Source organism: Petaurus breviceps, unplaced genomic scaffold (assembly GCF_028583685.1).
Source record: "Petaurus breviceps papuanus isolate PSGF00001 unplaced genomic scaffold, PetGlider_PUasm1.0 90769, whole genome shotgun sequence".
Taxonomy (NCBI): Eukaryota; Metazoa; Chordata; class Mammalia; order Diprotodontia; family Petauridae; genus Petaurus; species Petaurus breviceps.
The window spans coordinates 11,902,567-11,930,205 of NW_027187341.1; the positions used below are offsets into that span (position 1 = coordinate 11,902,567).

The 27,639-nt window shown below is 37.4% G+C and overlaps 1 protein-coding gene across 3 annotated transcripts in view; it reads right to left on the reverse strand.

Annotated features, from left to right (window-relative positions):
* VWA8 (von Willebrand factor A domain containing 8) overlaps nucleotides 1-27,639 on the reverse strand; it is a 442,846-nt gene that overhangs the window by 278,432 nt on the left and 136,775 nt on the right. For all 3 annotated transcript variants that reach the window (XM_069068654.1, XM_069068653.1, XM_069068655.1), the window contains exons 15-16: nucleotides 11,615-11,783; nucleotides 10,963-11,040 (exon numbers count right to left, since the gene is read on the reverse strand). In XM_069068654.1, the coding sequence (XP_068924755.1) occupies nucleotides 10,963-11,040; nucleotides 11,615-11,783 (247 nt within the window). The remainder of the gene's footprint in view (nucleotides 1-10,962; nucleotides 11,041-11,614; nucleotides 11,784-27,639) is intronic.

Sequence of the window (27,639 nt, forward strand, 5' to 3'; positions counted from 1 at the left end):
TTTTTTAGTTTTTCCTGCATCTCTGTCATTTGATTTTTAAAGTCTTTTTTAAGGTCTTCTATAAATTCTTTTTGGGCAGGTGACCATTTGATGCTGCTCTTTGGGGGTTTCTTTACTTCAATTTCTTCCTTTGAAGATGAACCTTGGTCATCTCTTCATATAACAGCTGTCTATGGTTGGATTCTTTCTCCTTTACCTGTGCATTTTTTGTGGTGATAGTTTAATTATTTGTAGTCACCTCTAGCCCTGGAGTGTGGGAAATGGTGCCTCCTGCCCCAGATCTTCAGTTCTTCCCTTTAGCCTGAAACCAAAGCCAAACCTCCAGCCTCCTCTAAGTGCCCACAGTCAGGGGCTTTCTGCCCCACTGCTTCTGCATTTACGGGCATGTGCTGGTTTGTTCTTGCCCTTGCTGCTCTTTGCAGCACAGCTGGGTCTGGCATTCCTTGTCAGCAGAAGTTTCCTTGATCTTCCCCAGGTTCAAATTCCAACTCCCTTCACTATCCTGGAGGAGGTAAAAGTTCTGGGAGCAGAGGTAGGCTCCCAAACCAACTAACCCTGGGCTTCTGGCTTGTAGTCTGCTGTGAAAACAGAACGTAGCCTGGAGGTGTTCTATTCTTCTCTTCATGGGGACCAAACTTCCCTGGGATTTTTCTTCTGATCTTCTCAAATTGTCTCAGGAGGACCCAGGTTATGCCCCTGTTCTTATTTATCTCCACCTATACTTTTCTAGCCCTAAGGTGCTACTTTAACTCTTTTGTGGGAGAAGATCTTGAGAGCTTGGAATTTTCTGACCGACTCTTCCATCTTCCCAGAATTCTCTATTTCTCTGCTTGTATTTTCTCTATCTGTATTTTCTCTGGAGTTCAGGGTGTTGACTTTTCCCCTGAACTAGTGAATGTAATTTTAAAAAGACTGTTGACTCCTTGAACATCTTTCCTAGTAAAATAGATGTAAGAACCTGGGCTAGCAGCTATCCTGGGCATGCCAGTGTGGCTGCCCTACACCAGGTCAAGGAGAAAATATTGCAAGGAGCCAGAAAGAAATAATTCAAGTATTGTGGAAATACAACCAGGATAACATAAGATTTAGCAGCTTCTACACTAAGGGATCAGAGGGCTTTGAATACGATATTCTGAAGGTCAAAGGAGCTAGGATTAAAACCAAGAATCACCTATCCAGCAAAACTGGATGTAATCAATGGGGGATTTACATCCAATAACATAGAGGAATTTAATACATTCTTAAGAAGCCAGAGCTAAACAGGAAAATAGACTTTCAAATACAAGACTCAAGAGAAGCATGAAAAGGTAAACAGGAAAGAGAAATCATAAGGGACTTATTAAAGGTGAACTATTTACATTCCTATATGGAAAGATGTTATTTGTAATTCAAGAGACCTTTCTCAGTATTAGGGTAGTATGATGGAATATATATAGACAGAAGGCACAGGTTGAGTTGAATATGAAGGGATGATCATTTAAAAAATAAAATTAAGGGGTGAGAAAGGAATGTATTGAAAGAAGGAGAAAGGGAGAGGTAAAATGGGGGTAAATTATCTCACATAAAAGAGGCAAGAAAAAACTTTTAAACTGGAGTGGAGGGGTGGCTAGGTGGCACAGTGAATAGAGCACCATCCCTGGAGTTAGGAAGACCTGAGTTCAAATCCGGTCTCAGACACTTAACACTTACTAGTCATGTGACCTTGGGTAAGTCACTTAACCCCAATTGCCCTTCCCAACCCTCTCCAAAAAGAAAAAAAAAGAGTGGAAGAGGGGGGGGATGTGAAAGAGAATGAATGAACCTTACTCTCATAAGATTTGACTTAAGGAGGGAATAACATACCTGCTCAATTGGATATGGAAATCTATCTTATTCTACAGGAAAGTAGGGGGGAGAGAATAAGGGGGAAAGAATAGGGGGGACATGATAGAAGGGAAGGCAGATTAGGGGAGTGGTTAATCAGAAGCAAATACTTTTGAGAAAGGACAGGGTCAAAGGAGAGAATAGAATAAATGGGGGACAGGACAGCATGCAGGGAAATATAGTTAATTCTTTCACAAGATGACTTATTATAGAAGTGTTTTGCATGATTATACATGTATAACATATACTGAAAATATGAAGTGAAATATTATCTAGATTTTCCCAGTCACTGATATAGAGAGAATATATCAAGTCATTTACTAATTTTCACTGGCTAAAAAAAAAAATCATGATTACGTCATACCCTTTGTTTTATACCTTGAGATTACCCTTTGGGTCTTTTTTCCACTTTCAATTTTATTGATTTTATTTTTACATTATATACATTTGTGAGAAGTCTCTTGTAACAAAGTAAAAGAATTAAGGAAAACTATTAATAGAGACCTCAACTAGAAGTTCAGGCAAACATTTCTCATCTATAGCACCTCCTTCTCTATTTAAAAATAGAAATCTATTTTCTCTTTCCTAACCTCCCCTTACTGAAAAATGAGATAAAAAAGCAAGTTTTTTTGTGGGTTTTTTTTTGTTTGTTTTTTTATTTTAAGCAATTGGGGTTAAGTAACTTGCTTAAGGTTATAAGACCAGTTATTTCTAAGTGTGGTGCTTAAGTATCTGAGCCCGGATTTGATCCCCAGGTCATCCCGACTCTGGGGCTGGTGCTCTTATTCACTGAGCCACCTGGCCGCCCCTAAGCAATTGGGGTTAAGTAACTTGCTCAAGGGTACACGGCCAGGTGTTTCTGCGTGGGTGCTAAGTGTCTAGGCCTCTATTCGATCCCAGGTCATCCCGACTCTGGGGCCGGTACTCTTACTCACTGTGCTACCTGGCCACCCCTTAAAAAGCAAGTTTCTTGTGGTAAGTGCACACACACACACACACACACACACACACCTGCACCTATCTATAATTATATCTCATTCCAGATATTCCTGAATCTATCACTTCTCTGTAATAGATAGCATGTTTCATATTTGGTCTTGTGGAATGAATATGAACAATTTTGAGGACTTTTATAAAGTAATAAAGAATAAATTGAGCAGAAACATAATTTATATAAAAACAAATAACTATGCATACCGGTTGACTCAGCAACACCACTAGTAGAGAGATCAAAGAAAAGAACCCAAATGAATGAAAACTTTTCTAGCAGTCCTTTTCCTAGTAGCAAAAAAATACAAAATAAAAGTTACCCATCTATTGGGGAATAGTTCAACAAGTGATGGCATATGAGTAATGGTATATTATTGCAATTGGTAGAGAGGGAGAATAAATGCCTATTGGTTAATAAAGAAAAAAAGTTATTGTTCATAGTCTGATTTAAGCCTCAGCTACTTTGTTTTCCAATGTACATGATTGTGAATCTATGGTAATGTACATGGCTGATATTAAATACATTTTAATAAAAATTCCATAAAAAAATAGAAGTTCCTTCAGCTACTGTATGTGGGGTTTATTTGTGATGTTTATTGTTGATAGTATATTTCTTAACTTTCAAATTAGAATTGGCATAGCACTAATTTTTGGGAAGAAATATATCCTGAAAAATTATATGCTCTTTAAACAAGACAACTATTGTTTAATCTTGTAAAAAGCAAAGAGTTATAGTATTTTGCCATGACATATACTGTAAGACAACAGATCTAATCCAATAGTGTCCTTTTTTTCTTAAAAAAAGAAAATCCAATGAAAACTCAAAAAAAAATACTGAATTTCTGTAACTCTATAAATGAAAAACTAAACTCTTATAAAGCAGGCAACTGCCAAGTAAGATCGCTAAATTTAGTTATGCTGTATATCTTTATTTTTAACAATAATAATGGCATCATGATATAACTGAAGCTAACCATTCATTTTGCAGATGAAGCTGAGACCTCACAGGTAGGTGACTTATACAAAGTCATAAGGGTAATAATGATTATAATAAAAATAAAAGTTTACTTATATATTGCTAAGATTTGTGAAATGCAGATCTCATTTATTGAGTTCCATGAGAACCCTGAGAAGTGAAGACTACAGCTTTATCATCCTCAATTTAGATTTAGAAATTTTGGTTCAGAAATGTTAGATAACCTGTCTATGGGCACCCTTCTAGTAAATGTCAGGAGCAGTTTTTGAACCCCGACCTTCCTGACTCCCACTTCCATCCTCTTTCTAATACGTCTGGCTTTCCTACACAGATACAGTACTTGCAATTTATATAATGCCCTTTCCTCTCAATAAGTCTGTGGGATGGAATAAAGGCAAGGATCATTCTCCAAATTTCAGATATAAGGAAATTAGAGTCAAAGAAATTCAGTAACTTAACCATTTGTGCTGTGCAGTAATCAGCATTACAGTCAGGATTAACTAAGATCTTTCGACTGAATTTGTCAGGCTTTCCACTACACCACAATATTTTTTCAGCCTTGTGATACTGATAACTTTACAAGTGCATTAATTAATTTTAAAAGGGAGGAAAAAAACCCTGCCAGTATTTACTATTTGTAAGAACAAAGTGATTGGATACTCTAACAATTCTGGCCACCAAAATTTTAATTGAAAAAATGGATGCTAAATAACCCCCACCAGAGTATTTGCTTATAACAACTCCTATTATAAGCATATTGGATTCCTAAGGCATAAATTTATATTCATAGCACAGAAATGATATTATACACTGGCTTACAAGCTTCAAGTTAGTGATCTGTAGATATTTCCCTAGAGCCTGAACAATGACTCACTCATTTGACAATTATAAGCTGATTTGCTTTAATAATAGCTAGTACTAAAAACTAAAGGGACTAAGTAATATTTTAGGCCTTTTAAACATAATAATTTATTTATTCCTTTAATTCTGGGCTACGCTATCAAAATAAGTCTTAACAAAATTCACCTAGCAACAAAAAGATCCATCTTTTTTTTCTTTTTAAAGCAATCAGGGTTAAGTAACTTGCTCAAGGTTACATGACCAGTTATTTTTGTGTGGGTGCCAAGTACCTGAAGCCAGAACTGATCCCAGGTTTCCAGACACTGGGGCCAGCGCTCTTACTCACTGTGCCAACTGGCCGCCCCAAAAAGGTCCATCTTGTAATAAAGGGGCAATAAAATCAGCATTTAAAATCAAAGGTAGTGAGAGAATGGATGTTTTCTTATTTTCAAATATATATTATTATAATGTGGGCATTAATAAAAAGCATTCAGGTATTTCAAGAGAACTTACACCAAGGACTTGAAAAAAAAAGCAAACTAAAAATCAAATTTCTAGATTAGTTTTTATTCTTGCACAAAGGGAATTTTTAGTATATAGTATTGTAGTTGCCATGGTTATGAATTTTTAAAAGCATTGATGGTGTCTGTTTACTGGTGTAATTAATATTATCTCAGATTACAGATTCAAGTAATACTTTTTCTCTCACACACACACGCTCTTACTTTCTTCCTCTCTGAAATTTTTTTCTTAAATTTTTCTTCCTTCTGGTGACTTCCTGATATTTTTACAAAAAGCTAAAAACCTTTGTGGATGGGGTGGGAAGATGTCCTTCAGATAAGGAGTATTTAACTATTTCTTCTCCTCAATTTTCTTCACAACTATCTGTTAGTTTTATTTCCTTCATGCTATAACAGATTAAAAGCAATAACAAATATATTGTTATTTTCCATTTTTAATTAAAGATAGATATAAGCAATACTCAGATAATATGCTATCCATTAGAGGTAATGTGTCAGTAAATAAAGGGCTGGCCTTGTATATAAAATCAGGATTTGAGGCTTGGGAATGCTTACCTGGAAGTCATATGTATATTGGTAATATAGTGGTAGTAAGTATAGTGGTAAAATCCATAGGAAGCAAGTGAGTGATGAGAACACACATAGTAAGAAGAGGATAGCACTTTCGGGTATTATCTGCTAATGGGCAGCAGGACAAGAGTGATGCTCCTATACTGAAGATCATTTGGACAGGAGAACCATGACAGAACAGTGTCACTTGAGTCCATGTGGAGAAAGTATTCAGAAAGAGAGGAGAAGTCAACAATTTCAAATGCTACAAAAAGTTTAAGAAGTCTGAGGACAGAGAAAAAGCCACTGGAATTAGCCACAGAGAAATGAGAATGGTGAAGAGGGAAGTTTTAATTGAGTGGTAGGAATAGAGGCTAGGTTGAAAGAGGTTGAAAATTGAATGAAAGGAGAAAATATGGTAGAAAGGAGTGAAGACAGATGTTTTTTCTAAGATTGTGGTGATGGTAAGATGAAAGCAATTTTTAAAAAATAGGGAAGACCTATACATGTTCATAGGCAGAAGGAAAGAAGCCAGTAGAGAAGCAAAAACTGAATAGTAGAAAGGAGAAAACTAAAGGGATAAGCCTTTAGAGGAGATGGAAAAGAATGAGACCAAAGGCACAAGTGGAGGGGTTATTAGTACTAGTGCGGGGAATGGCCAACGCATTCTCTACACCTATAGAAAATGATGGTAGATTAGGGGCTGATGCTGAAGATCTGAAACCATAGAAGTGGGGGAGGAGGAAGGGGAGAAAAAAGAAAATAAATATGGCACTAAATGAAGGAATTCATGATGGATGGCTTCAATTTCTTCCATGAATTCTAATGCAAGATCTCTCCTAAAAGAGAGGTAATGCTCAGTTTAGTATAGACACTGTGGCGAGTGTGATAACATTTAGATAAAACTTATTCCCTAATTTCATGTATTGTATACTCTAACAGGAGGATGTAACACATATAAAAACAACTATATTATAAACTAATATGTAACTACATAAAAGAGGCGATAAAGTGATACATTATAACTGTTAGAAAGAAGTCAACACCAATGGAATGATCAGGGAAGATGTCATAAGATCACAAAATTCTGCACTGGAAGAGACCTTAATCGCCACAGGGTTGAGAGAAATTATATGGTCAGGATCATACAGGTAGCAGAACTTGGCTGTTGTCCTTAGTTCTCAAAGGGGAACAAAACGACATCACTATGTTAGAGTCAAATTACGATGTGTCCAATTGTGGTTAACCAGACCAATGTGAGTTCAGAAGGCTCTATCACAGGTCAGGCAAAAATGGGCCACGTGAATTATCTAAATTTGTGCATCTCATTATTGCAGTTTTGATTTGCTCACAGAGCACAGTGCCTTCTTTGATGCAGGCACACCATGCTGTGGACAGTCCTTTGCCAGTGTCTCCCATGTCATGGAATCAATCCCAAAGTTCTTCAGGAAGATCTTGAGAGTGTCCTTGTATCACATCTTCTGACTATCATGTGAGCACCTTCCTTGCAGGAGTTCTCCATAAAAAAGTCAAAAGCATACATTAGACATTCGAACAGTGTGGCCAGCTCATCATAGTTGCTCTTTCTGCAGGAGAGTTTGAATGCCTGGCAGTTTAGTTCAAGAAAGGACCTCAGTGTCCAGTGCTTTATCTTGCCAGCTGCTCTTCAGAAACTTCGTAAGACAATTCAGATGTATTCAGTTCTCTGGCATGGTACCGACATACTGCCCAGGTTTCACAGGCTTACAACAATGAGGTCAGCATAACTCTTCAGTTCTGTAAGCAGTCTAATAGCTCTTCTCTCCCACACGTTCCTTCGGGGCCTCCCACACACTGAACTAGTTCTGGTAATGCATGCTTCAACCTCATTATCACTGTGTACATCCCTGAAATGCATATTGCCAAAGTAACTGAATTTATCCACAGTATTTAAAGTGTTGTAAATGTAAAGGCAATGTCTAATTTTGAAATAGACAATAAAGACAATAAAGATAATGGACTTCATTGCTTCATTTGGTGAATTTTAAGAGATGGATACTTTTTTTAAAAAAAAGTTTTATGCTGATGATTCCATAATGGATGATGTGGTGATGGCTAGTGGAGAACCTGTGTTTTCTTGTGTTAATTATTAGGCCAAAATTAACACAAGCAGCGGAGAACTGATCCATACTTTGTTGCATCTCAGCTTCAGAGGCTACACTGAGTACATAACCATTTGTGAACAAAAAAATCATGTACCAACTCTCCCTCCACTTTAGTCTTGGTTTGCAGCCTTTTCAAGTTAAATAATTTACCATCAGTTCGGTAGTTGACCTTGATGACACATTCGTCCTCACTTGAAGGTGTCTGACATTGCTAAAAAGCACAGGAACAAGTACACAGCTTTGCTTCGTTCCATTGGTGAATGATAAAGTATGACAGCATTGTCCGTTATCTGGAACCCACACAAGCATGCCATCATGAAACTGATGCACAATGCTGATAAGCTTCTCTAGGCAACCAAATTGTGACATAGTTTTCCATGAGCCCTCACGACTGACAGTATCAAACAGCAGAACTTTAGATTTAAACTCAAGTACAGTGGGTCTAAATTTTGTGGTCTTTCCACTATATAATGCTTCCTCTCTTCATGGTAGAGGCAACTATTTAATAGGCAGGAATGTTCAGAGATGAGGATAGATGGTATAAAGATGGGCACATGTGGAAGATACTGAGTAGTTTGATTTAGCAAGAGCATAAATCATACAGAGAGGAGTAGGATGAGGTAAGGTTTGAAAGAGAACGTGTTGCTAGATCACAGAAAGCCTTGACATACGCTCAAATGTAAAGGTGATGTCTAATTCTGAAATGTACAATAAAGATAATATACTTAATTGCTTCATTCAGTGAATTTTAAGAGATCAATGCTTTTAAAAAGTTTTTACTATTGGATATACTCCATTTACATATATTTATTCTACTATAAAGAACCTGTTATTTCATCAGTAAGGGACATCCTCATGAGGAACTTCCTTTACCAGTGCAAACTGGGCCCCGCTCTGTCATTTACAGTTTTAGAGAATTGCCATGGGGCACTGAGAACTTAATTGAATTTCCCAGAATCACACAGTTAGGACATGGTCAGAGAGAAGTTGAAAAAAAAGTCTTTCTGACTGGCCAGTTCTCTATCCACTACATCATGATGTCACTACAAAGAAAGTATAAAGCAATAAATATTCCTTAAAACAGAACAGGTAAATAACAGAAAACTTTTTTCAACCTTTTCTTTTTTTAATCACCGTAAAGCCAAGCATGAGCAGCTTTCCAGAGGACTGATGCTGTGAACAGCTTTCAAGGTTCTGGTTACATAGTATATCGAACTCTCTATTTAATTCAATAACAAATTAGAACAAAATGTTCCCAGAAAATCAAAATGCAGTATTCACCATGTCACAACACAACAACTTTTCACTAAAATGGCCACATAGTTTTCACCAAAGTGGTCACATAGTTTTCAAAAAGTATAATCATGTAGTAACTCAATCATTCAATCATCCTTAAGGAAGCTTGCTTCCTTAAGGGTCACAAAGTACAAAAGTCAAAGTTCTCTACCCATGGGGTGCAATTAAGTTACAACTTCAATAGTCACTACTCAGTACTCTCTTAAGGGGTAGTGGAAAATAAAAAAGCCATCCACCCCTAGGTCACAAGTAAATTACAATTTCAGCAGTCACTGCTTAGTACCCATGGAGAGGTCTTTTCATCTTGACTCTGGGCAGGCTTTCAGCTCCCATGGTTCCTCTTCCATGGTCCCAACTCCCGCCTGAATCTAACCAACTGCCACCTGAGTTCAAAGGCAGATAGCTCTCATCTCCTTGTCTAGTTCTCCATGCAGTTCCTGCTCCACATTGGGGCTCACAGTGTCCAGTCCATCTCAAATCCTTCAGTCTCTGTTTCTGGGAAGACAAGGCTTAACAAAGCCACAAGAACATTCATAAACATTAATAAAGTCACAACAACATTTGTACAAAGTACTGGCACCACAGTCATGCTTCCTCAATCTTCTGCAGCTCTGGCTGGCCCTTGGAAATCCTCAGCAGCTCCAGCTGGCCCTCGAAAGTCTTCAGCACCATAAGCTCAGTTCTTAAAATCAAAATCATTCTATCCAGTCTCCACGTAGCTTGCTCCAAGAAATTCTGTCTCAGTTCTCTGTTCTCATTCTTCTTCTCAGTTCTTCTCAATTCTCAGTTCAGTCTTCAGTCCAGCAGCAGCTACCCTGCCTCCACCATGCTTACCCCAGGAAATTCTGTCTGTTCAGCTTGCGCTCTTCCTTATATACTGTATAGCTCCTCCCTATTCTGCCCCTTCCTGTTACATCATCAACTTTCTCCCAAGGTGTTAACTACTTCTGTGATAATTAAATAGCTTAAACAAGGTGTTAACTTGAAACAAGGTGACAAAGTCCCTGCTTACTTGCCAATACAAAGGGGCATGGAAGATCTTCAGATTCCATTAGCATTACAATCACATCTCCAAAATCTTTTCCTATAGAACTAATCTAGGTACATGATGACATTTCATAAGATTTTAAGCCTTAGGAAAAACCAAAATGTAGGACTTGATTTCTTTATAGCAATAATTCATAACCTTTTTTTGGTCACAGACCCCACTGACAGTCTGGAGAAACCTATGGATCTCTTCTCAAAATTATGTTTTTAAATGCATAAAATAAAATACAGAAGATTACAAAGGAAACTGATTACACTGAAATACAATTATCATCAAAATATTTACAAAAACAAGTTTGTTGACCCCTGGTTAAGAACTCCAGCTCTTAGAGCCAGGATTCCTGTTGTTGAAATGCCGCAGGATTTTATTTCATCCTCTTTTTATTGCTTCACATGACCAATACAGTGGCTTTGAATGAGATGTGTCAGCACAAAAATCTGACAGTTTTATGGATTACTTTCAAATCTCAACGCAATGAGGAGTGGCAGCTAGGGTGGAAACTATTAAGAATCTTAGCTAGTTAGCCACAGTCCAAAGCTATCACCCAAGAGAGATTAGCAATAAATAATTAGGTGGAAACATTAAATTCTCTAAGGAATAAAAATTTTGCACAGGACAAAATTACACAAGAGATAACAATGGATAAAAATATACAAAAGAAAAAAAAGATTTTCAAGGAAAATAAAGGAGAATACTGTGTCAACAATACAGCAAAGCACAAAAAATTAAACTCACTGTTGGATCTTGTGTCTCCCGAAGTTTGTGTGTAAAAGATAACAATTTCTCCACTGCATCATGAGGTACATTAGAAACCTATTCGATAAAAGAGTTTAAAGAGAAAATAAAGATGGGAAACATTTTTGGCATATTTTGGCAGATCAACCAACTAAAATTTATCATTTTATGATCTATCAACAGGAAAAAAGTCACATCTAACCCACCAAACTCAGGATTAATTTACTATACTGTTAAAATCATAAATCACTTACTTATTGGACAATAGGCAGAAGATCTCATAGCCCCATAACTATATTAATTGGATGGCCAGTGTAAACATGTAAACTAACTCAATTAATGCATACTAACTCTAAAATACTCAAAGATTTCTGCTGCAGCTTAACTAGGGTAAACACTGGCTAAAAATTAGGAGTAGAGGTTATAATACTTCCTTCTGAAGAGGGAGGAGGAAGAATTACCTTTATTTATGCCATATTTACATATGGCATATATATATTTATGCCATAAAATATAAGTCAAGATAGGAGCAAGTATGTCAGGGATGGGGAGATGATAAACTGGTAATACCAAAAACATCACAGTACCTAAAAAAAGGACAGAGTAGCCTTTTAAAGAGGTTATTACAGGCTCCAGTTTGACAAACTCTTACCATCTCTTTAATCACTTCCATTTCTTGACTTTTGATCAGGGGTTTCATGTGATGGAAAAAGAAGAGAGTTAAGAATTCTGGTCCCAGCCACTGCTGTGTGCTACTTCCTATGACAGGAGGTTCTGCCAAGGCAATAATCCGGAAGGAGGGGTGGATAGGATAGATGGACCTAAAAGGAAAGATTTAGGGGAAAACACACACATATAACATTTTCCTCCCACTTTTTCAGTTGTAAAACCAAGTCTCAACTTGCTATTCCTAGCGGAGATGCAAGTATCAGCAAAACACATTATTATACTGCATTAGAGCCAAAATTCTTATTCTGAGTACATTCTTTGAAAAACCAACTAAGTCAAAACAGAAAAATAACAGAACACTTGGAGTAGGAGGGTAAGATTAAAAGGAAAAAAGAATTACTGCTTGCAATTCTGTAACTATAGTCAGTGATGCAACTTCATACTCAGCTTGAACTATATTTTGAAACTCCTAAATACCAAATATATTATACTTTTTCCCTGTTGTTTCCACAAAAGACATTTTTCTATGTAGTCTCCTTGGAATATAACCACCACCTAATTTACAACCATCATACCAAGTCCTTTCTCATATTAAAAATTATCCTCAATTCAGATATTCTAATTCCTAAGCTTATGCCCCCAAGAGGCTTAAACAGGAAGAAAATATTCACAGCAACAATTTTACAGTAGAAAAGACTTGGAAACACAGTCGATGCCCACAGACTAGAGAATAGCTACACAGATTGCAGTATACTGTCTTAAAAGAACATTATGGCCCCATAAGAAAAGATTGATAGGAGGAACTCACAGAAGTCTGGGGAGACAGATGAACCACAGCAGAGCTGAGCTGGTGTGGCCAATATTATTTCAGACAAAATAACAATTAAAAAAGTAGATAATGTAAAGACACATGAGTAAGGAAGATACATTATGCTTAGATACCTAAGTCAGAGGCAGGGAACCTATGGGCTTGAGGCCACATGTGGCCCTTTAGGTTCTCAAGTGCAGTCCTTCTAACCAAATCCAAACATTACAGAACAAATCCCAAAGCATTTGGGCCACATGTGGCCGCAAGGCCATAGGGTCCCCACCCCTGCTCTAGATAAGGAAACAATATCAATATTAAATATATATATATATATATATATATATATATATGTTCCATAACAAGCAACAGAAACCACTGGCATTCACGTAGAATTTCGAAGTTTTCAAAATGCTTTATATACTTGTCTCATGGAAGATTCACACAAATTCTGGGAGGAAAGTTCTACAAACATCGCAATCTTCAGGTTTTAGAGAGAAGGATTCAGAGATTGAAAGAAGCTGCCTCCCCATTGTCACAAACCTCCCAAGCATGTCAGAAGGAAGTAGTCTCCTTTCAAAAATAAAGAAGGTAGGTACCTTACCAGATCCTTTTTGGATCTGGTAAGTTTGTTCCTGGAATCCAAACCAGGAAGATAAAAAGCAAGGAGAAATAACTATAAATCAGTAACACTAATAAATACTAATGCAAATAGATTAGCAAAGAAGTAATGGCAAAAATTAATATATTTACTACAACTAATTGGATTTATACCAATAATGCAAAGACGGTCCAATTCTAGGAAAACAATAAATTCAATTTATCACATTAGTAACAAAATTGACTTGGTTATATCAACAAATGCAGAAGTCTTAAAAAAAACAGCATTCATTTTTACTAAGTTTACTAAAAAGCACAAGAATAAAACTTTTTAAAATATTCATTCTGATCAAAAGCATCTACATAAAATGAAGAATAAATATTAACTGTGATAGAGAAACACGGGATGCATTCCCCAAAAGAGCAAAGTTGCAAAGCATGAATGTCCCACTACCTATTATTTGACACAGCATTAGAAATACTAACTATAGCAATAAGAAAAGAAAAAGGGAATAAACATGGGCAAAGAACAGGCAAAACTGCTAGGCTCATAGATAATTTGATCATCATAAAAGATTAATTAAGATAATTGTAACTAATCAAGTAGCAGAATATAAAATAGATTCACAAAACCACCAACTTTTCTGTATATTGCCAACAAAACACAGAATACAGGATCAAAAATAGGAAGAGAGAGGGGGCGGCTAGGTGATGCAGTGAATACAGCACCAGCCCTGGAGTCAGGAAGACCTGGGTTTGGATCCAGCCTCAGACACCTAACACAAAAACTAGCCATGTGACCTTGGGCAAGTCACTTAATCCCAATAGCCCTCCAAAAAAAAAGCAAAATAAATAAATAAAAATAGGAAGAGAGGGGCGGCTAGGTGGCACAGTGAATAGAGCACCAGCCCTGGAGTCAAGAGGACCTGAGTTCAAATCCGACCTCTGACACTTAATACACACACACACACACACACACACACACTAGCCGTGTGACCTTGGGCAAGTCATTTAATCCTAATTGTCTCCCCCCCCCCCAAAAAAAGCAAAAAATTAAAAATAAAGTTAAAAAAATAGAGAAAGTCCATTAAAGATAACATTAAATATATGGGAATTAAACGACTAAGACATACAGAATTAATAGAGAAATAGTAGTTTAATACAATTTATAGAAAGACCTAAATAACTGTAGAAAAATTCCATCTTTGTGGCTATGCCAAAAAAAGTAAAGAATGAAGATACTATACAAATTTATTGTTATTTTAATCAAATTATCTTTGAAATACTCAAAACACACAAAAACTCAAAATCAATACTGTGCACCCTCCATGAAGAGAGCACTGCAACCTATCCTGGACTGCATATCCTGTAAAACTCTAGTTACTGTTTTCCCATAAGTTCACAGTAGGGGTCTATCTATGTAATGTATTGACAATCCTTCTCCCTTTTCCTCATATTGCAAGGATACCCAGGGAAGTACTCTGGCTGTCTACCAGTCATCTGTTACCTTTGCCACGTTACCATGTCATCTTCGCTTCCTGTTACACGTTTCACTAAAGACATTTTTACTCCTGTTGGTCTTTGAAATTTGTCATTGGGGGTTAATCTATATTGTACACTGCTCACATTGCTCATGAACTTCTCTGCAGCCCTGTAATGGGAATGTAAATTTAAAGATCTTCCCTGCCCCTAGGCTAAAGTGCACCTGGAGCCTGGGGTGGGAGGCTTGTTTTTCAGTAGATACTTCTTGATTGGCCAGTGAGTCCAAAAGGTTGTTACATTCTCTGAGCCAGGAGAAGGCTACATAAGCCCTGATATGTAGCTTTGTTTTGGGTCTCACTTTGAGAAGTGTTCTGTGATTTGATCTGATGAAACTCTGGGAAGCCTTTTTAAGAGTCCCCCAGCTTTGAAAAACCCAGATGTTGATTTGGTATGGATGTAATGGTTGGACAGTTTGGAAATCTGTCTATTTGATCTGTTTCTCTGTCTTGATAATTCTGTCTGTATATTCTGAAGTTTGGGGTGCTGACCTTTTTCCCCTGAACTAGGTGAATGATACATATTTGACTGATTAAAATAAGCTTGTTAACCCATTTTGAGTTGCTTTCCTTTATCAAAGCAGATGCAAGAACCTGTGTTGGCAGACACCCTGGGGATGCTGGGGTGCTTGCTGCTACAAGCCCGGAGTGATATTCATTTTAAATTATCTGATGGGTATTGTATTGCCATATCTTGCTGCCATTATGACAATATTGATAAAATGTCTATATTAAAAAGTTAGGACCTTGATTCCATGACAAGTCTAGGGTCATTAATGTAGCTATGCAAGTTCTTGAAGACAATAAGTCATCATCAGTTTAATGTGTCCCTCTTGTGCTACTGCAGTGAAAGTAATGAAAAACTGGGCCAAGTTTTTAGACCATGTGTAACTTAGAATTAGAAATATTGGCAGTCTATGAGATCCTTATCTAGAGACCAATGAGTCAACATATTGCTGGAAAAGTCCAACCATATCAGTATCAATATTATTGCCAAAAATGGAACCATAAAAAGGTGAAGGTAAATGGAGTGATGAGACACAGGTATTCCTTAGAGAAGGAAAGAAACAGGAATGTATGCAGTTGTTTTACTATATATCACAAGGCAAAAAGCTACATTTTTTTTTTCATTCCATATCTGGTCATCAAGTATTTCAGTGCTAATGACAAGTATTTTAAAAAGACTATCATGAAAATAATTGCAGTTCACATATCTGAATTAGTTCCTTCTATATTTTGGGGAATGAGACCATAATCAGAGAAACTTGCTGTAAAGACTGTTCCCAAGTTAACTGTTTCCCTTCTAATTTTGGCTACATTTGATTTGTTTGAAAAGTTAACTTTATGTAATCAAAACTGTCCATTTTATCTTATCTTTTTTATCATGACTTTTTTCTTATCCACATAGATGAAAGGTAATTTCTTCTGTATGTGTAGTGTGACTTTTTATATAGAGATCACATATCCATTTGGAGCTTATTTGTAATGTGATGTGAAGCACTGGTCTAAGCCTAATTTCTGCCACTTTTCCAAGTAGTTTGTCAAAATTTGAGCCCTTCCCCCATAACTAAGATCTTTCTTCAGGTTTATCAAACACTAAGCTTTTGTAATTGTTTGCATTTGTATGCAGTATACATAAAAGTAAATCCAGCTTAACCTCTAAATTAACAAAATTGTTACCAAATTATTGAAATGATTACTGATTTTGCAGTATTGTTTGAAATCTGGTACTCATAAACCCTTAAACTTGACACTTTTTTTCATTATCACCTTTGAGATTCTTGACATTTTATTTCTCCATATAAATGTCATTATTATTTTTCCTAGTTCTAGGAGGTGATTCATTTGGTAGTTTAATTGGTTTGGACTGAATAGATAATTTAGGTAGTACTGTCATTTTTATTATATTGGCACAATCTATTCATTAGCGATTAATGTTTTTCATTATTTAAGTGTCTTTATTTCTACAAAGATTATGCGATCAGATTCCTATAGTTTCTTGAGTGTATCTTGGTACGGTATACTCCCAAATATTTTGTAACTGTTGTAGTTATTTAAAATGAAATTTCTCTTTCTAGATCTATTTTTACTATTTCTCCCTCCTAATTTGATTCTTTTCCTTTAAGTACTTATATGAAATGCTATTAGTGCTGTGGTTGTTCTTTAGTTGTTTCAGTCATATCTGACTCTTCATAACCCTGTTTGGGCTGTTCTTGGCAAAGATGCTGAAGTGGCTTGCCATTTCCTTGTCTGGGTCATTTTGCAAATGAGAAAATGGAGGCCACCATTTGCCCAGAGTCACAATGCTAATAAGTGTCAGGGCATATTTGAACTCAGGAAGATGAGTCTTCCTGAATTCAGGTCCAGCACTCTAACTAGTGTGCCAACTAGCTGTCCCTGCGATTATATACATTTGTATTAGGTACTGCTATTGATTCATCTATGGGACATTTAAACCTAATGTAATTTCCTTTCTCAACTCTTTTTATCATGCCTACAATGTCTAGCAATATATGAAATAAGAATTGTACTCCTGACTTTCTGAGTTCATTTTAAGCACAATATATTTTGTTCCAGCCATTCTTTTTTACTCTGAATCTCTGTTTTTCAAGTGTGCTTTTTATCAACAGCAAACTGTCAGATTCTGTTTTCTAATTAAATACGCTATTTATCCTCTTCCGTTTTATGGGTGAATTCATCCCATTCGTGTTCATGGTTATTACTGTTAAATGAATACTTTTCTTTTTTTTTTTTTTTTAAGCAATTGGGGTTAAGTAACTTGCTCAAGGTTACATGGCCAGTTATTATTTCTGGGTGTGGTGCTGAGTATCTGTGATGGTAATGGCAATTGAAGATTCCCCTGTATTGGCTTGGTTTTCAAACTGATTGTGTTAAAACCCAGAGCTTGTTAATCCCACCTGTGGGATGGGCTTGTTGATGTGAAAAGAAAGTCCTGAACTGGGAGGAGCTGGTGATGTAGATTTGGAGAGACACTAGAGAGAGGCGGAAGATCTTTTTGGAAGCAGCACCTGGTGGAGAGAGAGAGACTAAGAGAATTGCTGGTGGCCGCTTTGAATTGCCTTGGACTTTTGAGACCTGCCCCCTGAGCTGCCAAGGACTGAGGAGACATGGCTGTTTTGCTGGTACTTTGTCTGTCTGTTTTGATGTTCTTTTGCCAGACTTGTCCACTGGTGAAAGACTGTCCTGTTGAAGAAGTCCTGGAACCTGGCATTTGGTTAAGAAGCCCTGAGACTGTCCTGCAGACAGAGAGTGAATACTGTCCACTGGTGAGGGACAGTGCTGTTGTTGCAGGGGTCTGGAGACTGTCCTGCAGACAGAATGAATACTGTCCACTGGTGAAGGACAGTGCTGTTGTTGCAGGGGTCTGGAGACTGTCCTGCAGACAGAGTGAATACTGTCCACTGGTGAAGGACAGTGCTGTTGTTGCAGGGGTCTGGGAGCCTTTCTGTTGGTTCAGAAGCCCTGAAGAAGGATTTTCTTGTTGTATGTTTACAGAAATCCTGGGAGAGGGCTTTGCTAATGTGTTCAGGGGTTCTAGGACTGTTCTACAGACAAAGGATAAATTCATGAAGGGATTGGCAATGTATCTTACGGCCTTGCTAAGCCTTGTCTCCCCAGGAACTAAGATTGCTGAGAACTTGCCTTGTGTCAAGATGAAGAAAAGACCTCCATTTGGGTATTAAGTTCTGTGTTTAAACTTGATGTAACTCTGGGGTAGATTCAATTGTGATCCAGGGGTGGGGAACTTTTGACCTTATGTTTGGAAACTAATCTCCATTTGAGAAGAGGGGCTTTGTGGTGGACTTAATTAAGGTATAGCCTAGGGGTGGAGAAGTATTTAGAACAGAGACTTTGTAATTGATTGAATGATTGGAAGGTCCTGGGGTGGGGTAGTCTTTGGAGATTATTTAATCACACTTAGTAAATGCTGTATTTTGAATGATGTCATGTTTTGATCTTCTCTGTTCTGGGTTTGTTACTGAATAAAATGGAGAGCACCTATGCTGGTATTCTGAACCTTGGGAAGTTGCCTTTCCTTGGCATTACATTACAGTATCTGAGCCCGGATTTGATCCAGGTCATCCCGACACTGGAGCCGGTGCTCTTACTCGCTGAGCCACCTGGCCGCCCCTAAGCAATTGGGGTTAAGTAACTTGCTCAAGGTTACACGGCCAGGTGTTTCTGGGTGGGTGTATGAATACTTTTCTTCATCCTGTTCTGTTCTACCTTTTCCTCTTTGATCTTATCTATCTCTCTTTACAAATAAGATTATTATAACAGTGTTTTTGGCAAATATTTGTGATCTATAAATGAAACAGCTTGTTTCTTTGTGGCAGTTTTTTTCTTGTCTTTGCCCAGCTCACAATCCCAGGCTTTTCTTCTTTCTTCCTTTCAACTCACTTTCATATTCCTCTCTCCAAAACTTGACTTTATTTCAATTACAGTTATTACCTTGCCAATTCTATCTTCCCTCTTTGACTCCTCTCTTCTCCTTTCTCTCTGCCTCCACCTATATACTTTCTAAATTTCATGTATTTCTTTTTTTTTTTTTTTGGGGGGGGGGGAAGGCAGGGGAATTAGGGCTAAATGACTTGCCCAAGGTTACACAGGTAGTAAGTGATAAGTGTCTGAGGTCACATTTGAACTCTGATCCTCCTGACTCCATGATCAGGTGCTCTATTCACTAGCTGCCCAGGTTTCATGTATTTCTATATCAAAAACTCTCAGTGTCTGTTAAGGATTGGTGTTTATAACTGTATTCAATCTTCCTTTTTGGGGTGTCCAAATGAAAGTAAGATTCATGGAATGCTCACTCCCCTGACATCTTCCTCTAAAATTATGTACCCTTCATTTTATGTACCTCTATTATGAGAGGGATTTCTTTCCCTTTCCTTCTCCTTTTCCTCCCAGATAATCCCCTGTCCCTCTCCTTTCTGTCTTCTCTTTAGATGATTAAAACACAACAAAACACCCATAAGACCTCTGTCATTTTTACCTTTCTCTATATTCTTTAAAAAACATAAGGGTTCTTAGAAGGCATTTCTCTTTTCACTCAGTTATAATGTTAACATTTTAACTCTACACATTACCTTTTGGTGTCCTTCTCAAGGTTTCCTTTGGTAGCTTCATTTCCATTTCAAAATATCTATGCAGATCTGGCCTTTTTATGAGAAAAGTTTGGAAATTCTCTCATCTATGAGCTCCCTCCTGATGCTCAGCTACTACTGCCACAAATTTCACTAGGCCTTTCTCCTACCATTGGGCTTGGTGCAGCTAGTACCAAGTAGACCCCTTCCCAGCTCCCAGCACTGACATATCATTTATTTTCCACCTACCCAGGTCTGTCTATCTCAAGATCTCCACAGGATTTGGTATGGGGGTGAGGAAGTGGAGGGGGGAAGTTCTATGTGCAGGAACATATAGGTGATCCATCTTATCTGTTTTCAGACTGTTATATTTCTAGGTGTCACAGGGTGGCAGTAGTGGTGGTTCTGGGCTCCTCCACATCATAGCACACTACTACCTTTCTATAATGCTGCTAATGTTGGCTGTCCTGATTCATGTCTCTGGATTTTAGCAATCAGCACCATAAGAAAATTTTACAAATGAACTCTGCCCTACCTAACAAATCACAGGCAGCAAGTATTAGATCTAATTTTCCATTCTTCCACAGACCATTCCTATATTTTCAATTTGTTCCAGCAAAAAATAATGTAACTACTTATCAGTTCCCTTTCAATTGGGATTTTTATTTTATTTTGGTTTCAAGTACTGAATTTTGTATCTGTGCACAATGCTAAAATTTTACATTCTGAATTATTATAAAGTATTATAATTTTGTTGGTTTCATTCTGAGGTACTAAGCAAAAACAAAACTGAAAGGAAACAACTGGAAAATGATCTATATAAGTATGGTGAGCAATATCCTTTATTCTCGTGGTCATTAAGGTAAAATTTGAAGGATCTCCTTGAAAAAAACAGGACATATCAAAAAATGATGTGAAATAGTATATATAGGAAATACACATACATACATGTATATTTCATAGATTGTCACATACACACATGCATATACTTATACACACACATAGATTAGAAAATAGCAACTAATTTTGTTATATCCAAAACTACCCTTGAAGCAAGGTTAATTAAAATTTTCACACTGTATTTTATCACAAAATAAATAAATATAGATTGGCTCTTAAGCATTTGGTTTTATGGTCAATGAATACATATGAATTTTATGCAATGAAATCTGGAGTTCAACTGTCATGCAGTTTAATGAAGTATAATATGTATACCTTATCTACTTCAAAAGCTTTTAAAAAATCATGAATAACATGCATACCATTTATAATTCCTAAAATTCCAAAAATCCTTATATATTCTATACTACCAAGTGTAAATATAATATAACTATCATATTCCTGGTATACTCTCTGGCCTGTTTTATATTTTATATACACCAACATAACTAAGCATTCTTAAACCTGTGGAATAAGATGATTTATTCTTTAAACTATAGACTTTCCTCTTCCCCTACAACTACCACTTAATTAATAACTAATTAAATCACTAGGACATTCATCCTATATTCTAGCCCACACTTGCTATCTGTGTGCATGTCTATGTGTGTATGTATATGTCTACATAAATACACATTTATACATGTGGGTATATCTCATATATATAAATATGACATATATATATAAACATACACATGTGTATGTTATATGTATTTTATTTTAGTTGAGTCTGGACCTTCACATTCAGGAGGGGAGAGGAGAGAAGGGGAGAGAAGAAGAAAGAAAGGTATGAGGTAGGTGCTATTATTATCCCCATTTAACAGTTGAAGAAACTGATGCAACAGAGGTTAATAAGTGTATGAGATCACATTTTAAATCAGGTCTTCCTAACTCTAGGCCCAGTGTTCTCTTCATTCCACTGCTAGTTGCCTAATGGAATGGAATGAAAACTCCTTATACTAATACAGTTCAACAATTCAACTGAAATAACAAAATTTATCTGGAAGAACAAAATGTCAAGAATCTCAAGAAAATTTATTTTTTTAAAAAGTGAGAAGTAAGGAGGCCTGGCAGCATCAGATTTCAAAGGTAATTACAAAAGAGTAATTCTCAAAACAATTTGGTGTTAGGTAAGAAACAGGTGGCTACTTAACACTAGCTATGTGACCTTGGGCAAGTCCCTTAACCCCAACTGCCCTGTCTTTTCCCCTCCAAAAAAAAAAAATAAAAGGAAAAAAAAATTAGGTGGCTAGTGGAACAAATTAGGCATACAATATATGGAAGCAAATGAGCACTGGAGCCTAATATGTGATAAAAACTAGTTTCCAGTTATTGTGGCAAGAACAGTCTGGCAAAAACCAGGTACACAGAGTGAAGTGAACAGAAGAAGTCAACAATTTATTTACACAATAACAACCTTACTGTAAAGACTAACAACTCTGAAAGACTTAGGAACTCTGACAGACATAACGATTGACCACAATTCCAAAGAATTCATGACAAAACATGATACTCACCTCTGGTAAAGAGGTGACGGACCCAAGAACAGGCTGAGACTTTTTTTTAGTAGTCAATGTGAGAATTTGTTTTGACTGTAAATATTAAGATAACAGGGCCTTTCTTTTTCTTTCTCAATGGGAGAGAAGGATGAGTGTGAGGTAGTATCTCAAAGATATTTGAATTTTACTTTCCAATGAGCTTTTGGACCTCTTTTTCCATTTGGCCAGTTCTATTTTTAAGGCATTTTTCTCCTCACTGGCCTTCTGCATCTCTTTTGTCAATTGAGTTAATCTATTTTTTAAGGTGTTATTTTCTTCAGTATTCTGTTGGGTCTCCTTTGGCAGGTTGTTGGCTTGTTTTCATTATTTTCTTGCATCACTGTCATTTCTCTTCCCAATTTTTCCTCTACTTCTCTTACTTGATTTTCAAAATCCCTCTTGAGCTCCTCCATGGCCTGTGACCAGTTCATATTTTTCTTGGAGGCTTTTGATGCAAGAGTTTTACCTTTGTTGTCTTCTTCTGGTTGTATGATTTTTTCTCCTTTGTCACCAAAGAAAGATTCTGTAGTCTGATTTTTTTCCCTCTGTTTGCTCAATTTCCCAGTCGATTACTTGGCTTTTGAGCTCTTTGCCAAGGAAGGACTCTGCTTTCAAAGTGCAGCGCGGTGTGTCCTAAATTTCTGGGGTTCTGCTCAGCTGTTGTCACACTACTTCCAGGCACTTGTAAATGTTCAGTTCTTCTAAGGGATATGATCAAAGGAAAAGTGTTTACTTTTCTCCTGGACTGTGGTCTGATCTGTGAGTGATCACAAGCACTCTTTCTTGCCTCAGAACTGTAAGGAGGCCTCCCTCTCCACAATCACCACAAACTCTGCCACATCAGCGTTCCTCCTCACCCCAGGACCACTACCGAAGACTACAATCGAGACCCAAGCAGGGCAAAGCAAGAGAATCCTGCCTCAGTGCCAGCAAAGAGATCCCTGTAATTGTCCTATGACCAACCACTTGATCCCCCCACCCTCTTTGGGCCCAGAACTCCAGAAGCAGCCACTACTACTACTGCTGCCGGAGCCACCACCACCTTCATCACCTTGGGTCTGGGGCCAGATTGTGCTCTTCTCTCACCCAGGTCCAACAGCATTTCTCCATTGACCTTTTACTTTGTCTTTGGTGTCTGTGGGTTGGAAAGTCTGGAAATCACCACAGCTGCTGGTGATTCAGTCCCCTGAGGTCTACTCCAGCCTGGTCTGGGTCAGCATGGCTCTCGCAAGACTGTGCTCTGCTCCCAGCCTGGTGCAACAGACCCTTCCTATAGGCCTGCCAGGCTGTCTTCAGGTGGAGATGTTTCACGCTGTCATTTTGTGGGTTTTATAGCTCTAAAATTTGTTTAGAATCATTTTTACAGGTATTTGGAAGTGACTGAGTGATGAGCTCAAGCAAGTTCCTGCTTTTACTCACCATCTTGGCTCTGGTCCCCCAAATTTTAATTTCTCTAAATATTAGTTATTTCAAATAGAAACAGATCCCTGTGGGCCACAATACTGAGGGGGAGAAGGTAGTTCTTCATTCAAAAAAATAAACATAATTTTATTATAATATTTATTATAGTAATAATAATTATTATTCATCTGCAACTCATAGCCTTAGACACTTAACTGGAGCACTGAAAGGAAAAGACAAGAACTGTTCGCTCATTGTCATAAGTTATTAGTATGTGTCAAAAACAGAAGTTGAACCAATGTCCAAAACTGATATGATTTTATCAGTGAAAATGACATAAGGAAGTGGCATCAACATCTGCTTTGTCACTGAACCCCAAGGTCCTTAAGATCATGAGACTCTAAGGACCATGGGACCTGTAGCTGAAACCTTCCAGATGTGCAGTCTCTCCCATTAAAAGAGGTGAACTCCTTGAGAAAAGAGTGTGCCTTCCTTATCTAATCATATTCCATCCCTTAAAGCAATGCTTTGCACACAGTAAATGTTTAATAAGCGTGTGCTTCCTTGCTTCATTCATTCATGTTTTCTTGACTCCAAGGTCTGCCCTTAACAACTATACCACTCTGCCTGCATTATTATTAAATGAAAAATATCTCCTTAAGCGTACATTTACCTGTTTGACTTACACTGAATATCACCTAAACCCTAGTTACTAAGTAATGTTTGTTTTTCCAAACACATATTGCCCCTGGCAGCCATTTTATTAGGTAGCTGCTCCTGTACTGTGTGGAGTCTTCACCTTGATTTGCAGTTAAGTTGGTAGTGGAGGAGGTCTACATATATTGCTGCACCTTAACAACCCCTTGCTGGACCTCTAGTTTTTCAGATCTCATTGGAGGAAGAAATATGTTAGAGGAGACTAAGCTTAGGTTTACTAGCAAGAGTAAGGGGCAAAATTCATACTAGGTTTCAGGCATGATGAATCTTTGAACAAAACAAATTTAGGGTACCCCTAACCTGACTATAGACTACAGACTATGGGCCACAGAAATCAAGGGAAACATTTAAACATGAAAAACAAACAGGTATATTAGCAAAATAAAAATCATCCACAAATGGGTGGGAAAAGCAACTAAAACCACATCATAGAAGGAGTGTTTGAAACAACTGGGGATATTGTCTCAACAATAATGGGATGAACAGATGCCTGGAATTTGGAGATCGCTGGGTTTAGAGAAACAATTGCGGGAACTTCCTATGAAGCCATCTGGGTGGTACAGTGGAGAGAGTATTAGATTTGGTATCAGTCTGAAACCTGCATCAGTCACTTACCATAAAAATAGTAATATCTAACATTTATATAGTGCTTTAAGGTTTGCAAAGGGGTGTGTGTGAGCGTGTTTATGTGTGTGTGCACATAGACACACACTCCTCATCTAATCTTATAACAAAACTGCGAGGTAGGTACTATTATTCCCATTTTATACATAAGGAAACTGAGGATGAGAAGTGAAGGGACTATCCTATAGACATATGACTAGTGAGTATCTAAGGCAAGATTTGAATTCAAGTCTTGATTTCAACTCACAGTTCAAAATTTATTCAGCAGGCCACTAGGTCTAGCGTAATCCTGGTCAAGTCACTTAGCCTCTATCTGATTCTGTTTCTTCATGTGTAAAATGGGGACAACAGCATCTACCTTCCCAGCGCCATTTCTAGGATCAAATCAAATGAAATTTTTATATGCAAAATAATTTGCAAACCTTAAGGTCCCAGATATTTATTATGATTATTATAATAATCAATAAATGTTTGTTAAATGCTTGTAATGAATGTGCCAGGAACTTTGCTAAATGATACTTACATAAAGAAAGGTATGGGGGGTGGCCAGGTAGCACAGCAAGTAAGAACACTGGCTCCAGTGTTGAGAACACCTGGAGATCGAATCCCGGGCTCAGACACTTAGCATCCACCCAGAAAACACCTGGCCGTGTAACCTTGAGCAAGTTACTTAACCCCAATTGCTTAGGGGCAGCCGGGTGGCTCAGCGAGTAAGAGCACCGGCTCCAGTGTCGGGATGACCTGGATCAAATCCGGGCTCAGATACTCAGCACCACACCCAGAAATAATAACTGGCCGTGTAACCTTGAGCAAGTTACTTAACCCCAATTGCTTTAAAAAAAAAAAAAAAAAGAAAGGTATGTCAGATCTCTGGGAATAGGGATTGTTTCTTTCTCTGTGTTTGTATACTCAGTGCTTAGCACAGTGCCTGGCACAAAGATTCAACATGTTGACTGACTGATAACTACCAATAACTCTGTGGAGTTATTCAAGACAGATATGCATAAAAAAATATACTAAAAAAAACAAGTATGATAGACATCTCTAACTACTGCAAAGATCCCCACGAATAAACACAATTGATCTTTTCTGTTTACATGGGAAATACCTGATACGGAAAACAGCTATCTTTGAAAAGACAAAACGAGGGGTATAAGGTAAGTACCACTGGCTATAATCTGACTCACATATAAGACAAACCTGCACTATGATTCTGGGAGGTGTTCCTGCAGGTGCTTCCATCTATAAAACTATTTGTGATCATTAAAAATAATTTTTTCATTCATTCACAAAAGAAGGATGTGAAGTAAAACATTCTCACATTCAATTCCTCCCAGGATATCTGTAAGAATTACATCCTTCCCCTCTTCCTAATAGGAGCTGGCACATATCCCTATTGTGAGTTGTTGCTTAGCTCCTTTGAGAAGTCATATGGCAATAAGCAGAGAGTGCTGGATGTTAATTTCATTTAATTCAATTTCTCATTTATTAAGTTTCTAGTATGCACAAACTATGTACACTGTGCTGAGTGCTGGAGATACAAAGATAAAATGGTGAACAATTTCTGTCTTCAGCTTATGTTCTTCTGGGTGGAGGGAACATTACAACATGTAAATAGATGAGGAAATGCAAGGTAGCACTAATAATGGAGAGAACATTCTTCAGAGAGAAGCCTTGAAGGAAACTAATATTCTGCAAAGCACAAGTAAGGAGGAAGAACATTCCCCAAGGGGAGACCAGTCAAGCAAAGGTTTTGGATATAGGAGTTGGGGTGTGGAATGCAAGGAGCAACCAGTAGGTCAGTAATATATTCACAGAATTTGTTGAAAGAGTAGTAAGATAAAAGTTCTGGAAAGTTAGGCAGAAGCCAGATGGTAGAAGGTTTTAAATGTCAGACTGAAAGATGTATATTTCATCTAGTGGCAATGTTGAACCCGTGAAAATTTCTGAAAGGGAGCATTATAAAATCAGTCTTGTGTTTTAAGATTATTAACTTGGTATCTGTGTAAAGGATAGCTTAGAGAGAAGAGATAATGGCAACAGGAAGAGGTTACTATATTATATATATATATATATTTATTATATTATATATATTGATCTATATATTTATGTGTATATAAGTATGTATGCAATATATTATATTAACATGCTATTATAATTTCTTAGATAAGGAGTGAGGAGGACCTGAAGCAGGGCAGTGGTCTTGTGAAGAGTGGAAAGCAGATAGATGCAAGGGACATTCAATAAGACTTGACAACTGATTTAATGTGTGTGTGGTGGGGGTGATTTTGGGAGAGAGGAATCAAGGATTACTCTGAGTGTATAAACCAGGGTGACTAGAAGGAAGGTTGTGTTATTATGAAGACTAGGAAAATTTCCTTGCCAAAACCCAATGCCACATTACTCTCACCAACAATCTTCACCTCCTGTATATATGCTACTAAACACAACTGAAGGAAATCAGGAAACTGTATTGACCGAATCAACTACAAATTTATGTTAGTGAATCTAAGTGAGTCCCTCACTGCAGCAACACAATCCTACTATAACATTCTGATTCCTTAAACCACTCACCACAGCAGCCATTCCAAACCTTCCTTTCTCTCTTGAGGCCTCCCTTATGAACAACGCTCCCCTCTTAATAGCTGAGGACTTCACCTTATACTTCATCAAAATTTGAGGCAATCCAACAAGAGATCCTTCTTCCCTCCTCATTTCATATTTCTATGATGTCATTC